The following is an 8,157-nucleotide window of genomic DNA, read 5'->3' as shown; positions in this document are numbered from 1 at the left end:
TCCTGAGAAGAGTAGCAGAAATCAGAGGCACCCTCAAACCTAATGGGTCAGGGGCACGGGTCCCCACCAAACCTCCATTTCCTTCACCAGTCTGACCCCAGACCCAGACGGACCCTGGCAGACACAGTGGACGGTGCAGACTAACCCGGCGGGAGCCCTGCGTGCGACAGCTGTGCCAGATGTAGACCAAGCTGTCCTCGGGGCTGGGCTGTGTGGACAGTGATCTGTCAAAGTCTTTTCTATCCTATCTCTAAAGACGGACATGGGCCCCCAGGCAACCGTGGGGAAGACCTGCCCACTATGAGCAGGGTTGTACCAGACCCCCAAGTCAGAGCTTCGAGTGGGCCCAGCGCCAATGCACTAGAGGATGGAGGTGGAACATTCCAGATCAAACAGGCAGTTTCCTTTACCCGTGTCATCCATCACTTCTGTCCCACACCGGTCCCTCTGCTCCTGCCTGGGCTGCGGGGACAATGCCTTGGAACCAGACGGTGGAAAAGGAAGCATTCCCAGCCTGGTTCTCCATGGGTCAGCTCAGTGTGAGGCAGAAAGCTGGACAGACATGCGACATCAACCCAGGCCCACTCAAGGGTGCCCCAAAGATCCACGTGAAGGGAACGGTCCCTGTGGGCAGAGCTGCAAGCAGGCACTGGCCGTCCTCTTAGTGTGGGGAGAGGTCGGTGCTCACAGATGGGCATGGAGAAGGCATCCCAGCGCTGCAGGGGCGGCAGGACACGGACAGCGGGAGGGGGGATCCCAGGCTGGACGGAGGCCTGAGGGTGCAGCCATACAACCCCGCACCCAGACGGAGATGGCAGGTCACCTCCAGGATTTTGTGATCCACTCTGAGCGCGGCCAGGATTAAAACGGAGCCCCGTAAACCATGGATCACATCAAGTCCATAGGTCAGAAGTCACCATGTCTCAGAACACATCCCTTGGCGAGGACTGCGGCCCTGCTCATGCAGGGCTTCAAGGTCACCCTGAGGGGAGAGATTGGTAAAATACGTATCTAGTGAGAAATATCTTGTTAATATATTTACACACATTAAAAATATATAATCCTCGTCTTGGCTCTATCAGAGAACGCAGGCACCGTGAGAACAGCAGCCCCCAGACTGGAGGAACAGGAGAGAAGAGGGGCTTGCTTACCAGGAACCCCTGCGGTACTGACTCCCTGGGGGAGCCTTCGGCAGGACCAAGTCCAGGGATAAAGCCCCTGCAGCTCAAGGGGGCCCCACCGCGTTCTCAGAATAAAGAACAGAGAAAACCCCTATGCTTCTGGCAGGGTTTGAAATATGCCCAGAGCATTCTGTCCTCCTTAGCAAAGACATGGCCTCAGGAAGAGCCTTGCCAGTGTGCGGAAGGGAGATATCCAGGGTGGGCCTTCCTGTCCACCCTGAGCGGGGAGAGAAGGGTCGCAGGCGGGGGCGGTCTCCTGAAAGACTGAGACCTAACCACAGGGTGACAGAACGCACCCCCTCCCCGGCAGGCACAGGTGGAACCAGGACACTGGAGCTGAGCCCACATCAGAACCCCGGTGCCTGCAGCTGTGACCCACGCAGCCCGCAGGGAAAACACCAGGGCAGTTCTTCAGATAATGAAACACAGAATCCACTACCAGGTACTGAATGGGTGACATACACAACATTACTAATAGTGGCCAAGTAGTGGAAACAGTTTAAATGTCCAGCAAGTTACCACTGGATGAAAAATGTCCTATATCCATATGACAGAGTATTATTTGGCCAGAAAAAGGAAAGAAGTATGAATAGACGCTAAGACAAAATTAAGCTTCGAGACATTATTCGAAGTGAAAGAAACCCCTCACAGAGGGCCGCATATTCCAAAATTCCATTCCCATGAAACTCCGGATGATACGAATCCAGAGAGGTGCCACCAGGTAAAGTGAATGCCAGGCCTGGGGGGCCCGGAAATTGAGAATGAGTGAGTGATCGTTTTCTGTGTTATAAAAATGATCTGCAGTTAAATGCTAGTTACGGTTGTTGCACGTCAAGAATTTACAAAAAGCACTAAATGATTTTACGGCGGCAAAATGGATAAAACAGCAGGTGTTGTTATGCATGTTACATGGATTAAAAAACAAAGTTCTAGGAAATACGAGGTACATAAATTATAGTAAAAGAAAGTACAGATTAGGGAGACAGCCCTTCGTCCCACCCTGCTCTAGCGGAACCTGACACTCAGTGGTTGACCCACCTAGTGCCAGACAATTCACCCAACCACAAAACACCAGGAAACAGAAACTTCTGAGAAGCCAACCTACCCTAGAGGGGGAGGGCCCCTGAGCACTGTCCTGGCCTCCAGACCACACCTGCTCAGCCTCTGTATCAGGAAGCCACTTCCCAACCCGTCTTCCTCCGGAACACACCTGCTCCTTCCAAAGATGGAGATGGTCAAGGAGAACAAGGTGGACATCCTGGGGCCCCCCCAGAGCTCGGCTCCCGGGACGACCACCGTGGTCACCATCCAGACTGAGACGGCCGTGCCCGACCACATCGTCTGGTCCCTGTTCAACACCATCTTCATGAACTGGTGCTGCCTGGGCTTCGCGGCCTTCGCCTACTCCGTGAAGGTGGGTGCGTGTGGGGAGGGACTCTCCCAGAAGGTGCGGTGAGCCTGCGGAGGTCCGCCTGCCCAGAGGGCACGTGGGGTGTGGGGAGCCTGCGTGTGTGTCTGTGTGGTTGCAGTGGGGCTGCAGGAGGGGGCCTGGGGAGGGCCATGAGCAGCCTTTGTCCCCAGGATTCCAAGGACTTCCCCTACTGACCAATGCTAGAAATTACACCCTCAGATGCACTTGTGGCTCCAAGGTTCTCCCAGAAAGAACAGGAACTCACAGGACACTGACTCCCGGTGGGGTGGGAGGCCAGTGAAGGGGCCAAAGCAGAGGGACGACAAGCCCTGGGGTCTCCAGGAGAGGCTGAGAGTCTGAGGAAGGACACGGAGGCCCCAGGAGAGAGGGGCCCACGGGGCACCGTCCCGCTCAGGCTCCAGGGAATGGGGAGGGTGGGTCCCCAATCTGGGTGAAGGGCAGGTGGAGCCTTCTCTGGGCAGGGACCAGCCGGGGCTGGGCGGGGGGGCCCTGAGTCCCTGGCTCTCACCAGGACCTGGTCCTGATCCCACGCTCTATCTCTTCTCCCCAGTCTAGGGACCGGAAGATGGTGGGTGACATGACTGGGGCCCGGACTTATGCCTCCACCGCCAAGTGCCTGAACGTCTGGGCCCTGGTCCTGGGCCTCCTTCTGACCATCACGTTCATCATTTTCTTTGTCGCCGGATCACTGATGATTTCCCAAACAATATCAGAGGTCATTAAACAGTATGGAGGACCCTAGCAGCTGCCCGTGGCCGGAGGCGGTTACCTCTGTCACGGTACTTCATGGACGTGTCAGTCTACCACGGAAGTCAATAAAGCTCTTGTGTGTGAGGGTGCGGCGTTTCACCTGCGGAGGGGCCCTGCTGAGATTCCCCAGCCTGCTCCTGAGCCCATGTCCCCCATTGGCCACCTGTACCCTGCTCTGTGTTACGTGTGTGGTGGGTGGGCTTGCCTGTATCTGGCCTCCAGCTGCGGAAACACGTGGACGAGGGTTTGAGGCAGAGGTCCCTCATTCCAGAGGTCTGTTGTCCTGTGGACGCACACTGACCCAGAAGGCTGTCCCGATGGACCCAGCCGATGTGCACACGTGGGAGAGAAGCTGGCCCTGGTGCTGGTGTGGGGTGAGGTTAGTGAGGGGCGGGGATGGCCAACAGCAGGCCCCCCCGCTGCCTGGGGCCTGGGTTAGGGTTAGCTCTGGGGCGCCCCGAGTACAGCCACCTCGTGCTCCTCCTTCAGCATCTCGTAGGTCGGGGGGACGCCGGTGTGGGCACCAGGGAAGAAGGGCTGGCAGCTGCGGCTCATGGTGGGAGACGGAGCACCTGTGGTGTGGACGTGGATGCCTGCCCGACCCACCGTGCTCTGGGCCCTCCCTGACCCAGTAGTTTCCACTTCTCCAAAGTTTCTATTTCCTGCTTTTTCTAAAGTGGTAACTGGCTATGTCCCCAGAGGATGGACCAATGACTGAGTGTCAGGTTACACCAGGGTCAGGTGGGAGGAGCCAGAGGGGTTAGGGGAGCTTCCTGTGCCTCACACTCAAGTGAGGCCTTGACAGCTACCCTGCTTTCCTGTTTAGGGGTGTGGGTGGCCCTGGGGTATTTCCTGTAGGCTGGCATCTCCCCACAGTTCTACCTGTTCTCCTCTGGCTCAGCTGATCGATAACCAGTGTGGTGGTTGACCCACCTTGGTGGTTCTTACATTACAAGAAGCCCTTCAGCTACAGCTACCAGCAAACGTGAAAAACTTCTGAATATGAGACCTGGAAACTACACACACAGCTATCCCCACACACAAGTTCTGAGGTGGGGGTTGGAGGAAGTGGGGTACAGGGAAGGGAGACAGGAAGAGAGAGAGAGAGGAAGTTTGACCAAAGGAGCACCTGACTATAGGGAGCTGAAAACAGAACAGCAGGAAATCTGGGTCCAAACAGTTATCAAAACCAACCAAAATCTTTCCCAGGTGGCCAAGCACGTTACCTTGTCATTAGGCTGGGAATGTGCTTATTTGACATAGCTGTCTCTGAAATGGGTACTTCTGATTAAGTTAGGCACTTAATGCAGGTGCATCACCGGGAAAGGACTGAGGAGGGGAGGGAGGAAAGGAGGGAGGGAGGGAGAAGGAAGGAAGCATGAAGAGCTACGGACGTCAAGGGGAGCCTCGGGACTGACCTGGCCCCACTGCTGGAACCCAGGCAAGCCTGGACGCCCCACAGGCAAGGTGCACCTGGATAAGAGTGCCCACCTTGACATCCGCCTGGGGCCCCTGGACTTCTCCAGCCTCTCCAGGGTGACCGTGTAGACCGTGTCCCCCACCCACCCCCTCCGGGGGCCCCAGACAGGAGCACGGGCCTGGGGCAAGCTCCTCGTGCACGGGGCTGAGGATGGCCCCCACTGCCCGCGGGCAGCCCAGGCTCTGGCGAAAGCTCACACCCAATGCCCAAGGGCCCCAGGGGCTGGGAGACCCAGACCCTTCCCGGGGCACTGGGCGGCTGCTCCACCCTGAGGGCCAGTTCGGTTTGGGTGGAGGGAGGGAGTCCTTCCGCTCAGGCTTTCTGTCCACTGGGGCTTAGCCACGGGTCTGATGATTGGCTTTTGCAGTCGGTCCACAGTTGAGAACTCTGTCCTTCCCCCGGGCCACTCACGGGCTGTCCCTACCCCCACTCCCAGAGGAGAAGGACAGAGCTGGTGAGCTGGAGGGGGCAGCAGCAGGGTACAGCAATGTCTGGATCGGCCCAGAGGGGCTGGGAGGTCCGGGTCTCCAGCAGCTGCACTCACAGATACAAAAACCCCAAGGCCTCCCCAGAGGACCTGAGCTGCCCATTCACCCCAGCACCACTGCCTCCACACACCCGAGAGTCAGGGAGCCTTACCCTCGGGACCAAGGGTGTTCTGGACACGGGACGTCCTTGGGTCGGGGACCCCCATCCTAGGACCCTGGTCCAGCTCTTGCTCCCAGCAGAGGCCAGAAACCAGCACAACCTGAGGCTAGGCCCTGGCCCCTCAGAGCCGCACAGCTGGGCAGGGAGGGGAGGTGGGCTCAGTGTCAGGGGCAGGCTAGGCACTTCAGCAGTGCCCCCACCCCCAGGGGACATCACAGCACCGTCACACACAAGTGTACTTTATTGAATTCAGTTGTAGACAGGTAAAGGGCTGGGTGCTAAGGGACACGGCCAGCAGCCACGGACGCGGGGCCAGCAGCGTGTGGTGGAGGACTTGGGGTTCTTGGCCATAGACAGCTAATAGTACCCTCTCTGTTGCCTTATATTCTGTAAAACGCTACGAAGAATATGCGCGAATGATAATGATAACGATGAAAATGATGGTCGTAAGGAGGCCCAGGACCAGGACCAAGACGTTCAGGCACTTAGCGGTGGAGGCATAAGTCCGGGCCCCAGTCATGTCACCCACCATCTTCCGGTCCCTAGACTGGGGAGAAGAGATAGAGCGTGGGATCAGGACCAGGTCCTGGTGAGAGCCAGGGACTCAGGGCCCCCCCGCCCAGCCCCGGCTGGTCCCTGCCCAGAGAAGGCTCCACCTGCCCTTCACCCAGATTGGGGACCCACCCTCCCCATTCCCTGGAGCCTGAGCGGGACGGTGCCCCGTGGGCCCCTCTCTCCTGGGGCCTCCGTGTCCTTCCTCAGACTCTCAGCCTCTCCTGGAGACCCCAGGGCTTGTCCTCCTTCTGCTTTGGCCCCTTCACTCGCCTCCCACCCCATCAGGGGTGAGTAGCCTTTGAGTACCTTTTGGTTCTTTTGGACCAGACTTGAGGTCTGAATCCAAAGTGTGTGGAGGATGTAATTTCCCTAATTAGGCTGGGAGGGAGATCTTCTTGGGGATGGTGGGGACGTAGGCTGACCCTGCCGTCCCATGCCCTCCCATGCAGCCTCAACCTGTGCTCTCCCTGGGAATGGTCTCACACACGCACCCACCTTCACGGAGTAGGCGAAGGCCACGAAGCCCAGGCAGCACCAGTTCATGAAGATGGTGTTGAACAGGGACCAGACGATGTGGTCGCGCACAGGCATCTCTGTCTGGATGGTGACCACGGTGGTCGTCACAGGAAACGAGCCTTGGGGGGCCTCCATTACAGGAACCTTATACTCTTGCTAGAACACGTTTAAGTTTAGGGGGCGTCGCTGTGTTCACCAGGGAAGAAGGGCCCGGAAGTGCAATTAGGTTGCCAGAGTTTTGACAATTTGTAGGGTGAGGTCCGGATGCAGGAGGTGGCCCAAGTGGAGGTCAGCCCCACATCAGGGTCCCCTCTCCCCATGTCAGCTTCCTTCCGCTTTCTCTGAAGTTTCTCATCCTGGTGTTTTGTAACGGGGTGATTTGACTGGCTCCAAGAGGTGGGTCAACCCCTGAGTGTCAGGTTCTGAGCGTTTTGTGCTCGTAGGGCAGGACCCAGCAGCCTGTGTTGCCTGTCCCGGAAGGCGCCTCCAGCATCTCAGGGGTCCCCATGACGTGAGGAGCCAGCCGTGGGGGGAGAAGGAGGCTCCAGGCCATGTGGCAGCAGCTGGGAGCCCAAGGCCAGCATGTCTGCGCACCCCACATTTCCTCCCCCCTCCTGCCCCCATCAGGTCACCTACAGCCAAGGATCTTGGGGGGAGGGGTGGAGAGAAAATGTGCACAGAGCCGGCTCTCGGAAGGGGGTTGCCTCACCCCGGTCCTTCTGAACTTACGCTCTTTCCTTCTCCGCCACGGTCCACCCCCACAGAAAGATGGTGTCATCAGAGCAAGAGAAACGTCTCACCTGCGGTAGAGCAGGCCCGGTGTTGGCGCTGCAGCCACGGCTGGGCCCACCCTTCACACAGCAGAAAGAACGCCGACGGAGGCCCGGCTCCTTCTCCAACCCTTGTTCAGGGTCCAGTTCCCTCCAGTCCCTCCTGCTCTGGTCTTGTGGCTCCAGGTTAGGGTCTGCCCCATCTCCCCTGGAGCTTCCAAGGCCCCCAGCGCCTCCTCCCAGTACTTACGTGTGGCCACACCTGCCGGCCCTGTTCTCACTGCCCCTCCAGTGGTCCTCCTGGTTGGCCCCCACTCCTTTGAGGGCTTCCAGGCTGGCGGTGTCTGTGGCCTTACTGTGGCCTTGAGTGAGTCCCAATGGAAAAGTGCATTAAGTATAAAACACCCATCATTTTGAAGGCTTGGTGAGAAAAAAAAATTTTATAAGATATAATGTGTTTCATTGATAATATTTTTAACTGATTATATGTTGAGATATTTTGGATTTATTGGGTCAAATAAAATAGATCATTAAAATAAATCTTACTCGTTTCCTTTTGCTTTTTTACAATGTGGTTCCTGGAATATTTACAATTGGTTTTGTGGAAAATAAATTCAAAATGGGTGAAAGATCTAAATGTGGAACAGGAAACCATCAAAATCCTAGAGGAGAACACAGGCAGCACCCTCTGACCTTGTCGCTAGCAGCTTCTCACTAGACATGTCACCGGAGGCAAGGACAAGACAAACCAAAAAAGGACTGTTGGGACTTCAAGACAAGAAGCTTCTGGACAGTGAAGGAAACAGTCAACAAAACTAAAAGGCG

General features: G+C 57.0%; 2 protein-coding genes across 2 annotated transcripts; one reads left to right on the top strand and one right to left on the bottom strand.

Moving 5' to 3' along the window:
* The first annotated feature begins 1,943 nt into the window (after positions 1–1,943).
* LOC103671030 (interferon-induced transmembrane protein 1-like) lies at positions 1,944–3,447 on the top strand. Its single transcript, XM_008699589.2, has 2 exons — positions 1,944–2,595; positions 3,164–3,447. Exons 1-2 carry the CDS (start codon positions 2,407–2,409, stop codon positions 3,353–3,355), a joined length of 381 nt encoding a protein of 126 aa, XP_008697811.2. The 5' UTR covers positions 1,944–2,406; the 3' UTR covers positions 3,356–3,447.
* A 2,267-nt stretch (positions 3,448–5,714) lies between these two features.
* Positions 5,715–6,821, bottom strand: LOC103671034 (interferon-induced transmembrane protein 3-like). Its single transcript, XM_008699593.2, has 2 exons — positions 6,542–6,821; positions 5,715–6,038 (listed from the first exon to the last, which is right to left on the bottom strand). Exons 1-2 carry the CDS (start codon positions 6,695–6,697, stop codon positions 5,889–5,891), a joined length of 306 nt encoding a protein of 101 aa, XP_008697815.1. The 5' UTR covers positions 6,698–6,821; the 3' UTR covers positions 5,715–5,888.
* Positions 6,822–8,157: the final 1,336 nt, after the last annotated feature.

Source organism: Ursus maritimus, unplaced genomic scaffold (genome assembly GCF_017311325.1).
Source record: "Ursus maritimus isolate PB19 unplaced genomic scaffold, ASM1731132v1 scaffold_23, whole genome shotgun sequence".
Lineage (NCBI taxonomy): Eukaryota > Metazoa > Chordata > Mammalia > Carnivora > Ursidae > Ursus > Ursus maritimus.
Note: the sequence above shows the minus strand (reverse complement) of the source record. Positions and strands in the feature narration are given on the sequence as shown.

Bases quoted from the DNA above. Each gene is read 5' to 3' on its own strand.
- LOC103671030 (XM_008699589.2), top strand. From the start codon at position 2,407: ATGGAGATGGTCAAGGAGAACAAGGTGGACATCCTGGGGCCCCCCCAG. The intron at 2,596-3,163 runs GTGGGTGCGTGT...TCTTCTCCCCAG, and splicing joins CCTTCGCCTACTCCGTGAAG to TCTAGGGACCGGAAGATGGT.
- LOC103671034 (XM_008699593.2), bottom strand. From the start codon at position 6,697: ATGGAGGCCCCCCAAGGCTCGTTTCCTGTGACGACCACCGTGGTCACC. The intron at 6,039-6,541 runs GTGGGTGCGTGT...TCTTCTCCCCAG, and splicing joins CCTTCGCCTACTCCGTGAAG to TCTAGGGACCGGAAGATGGT.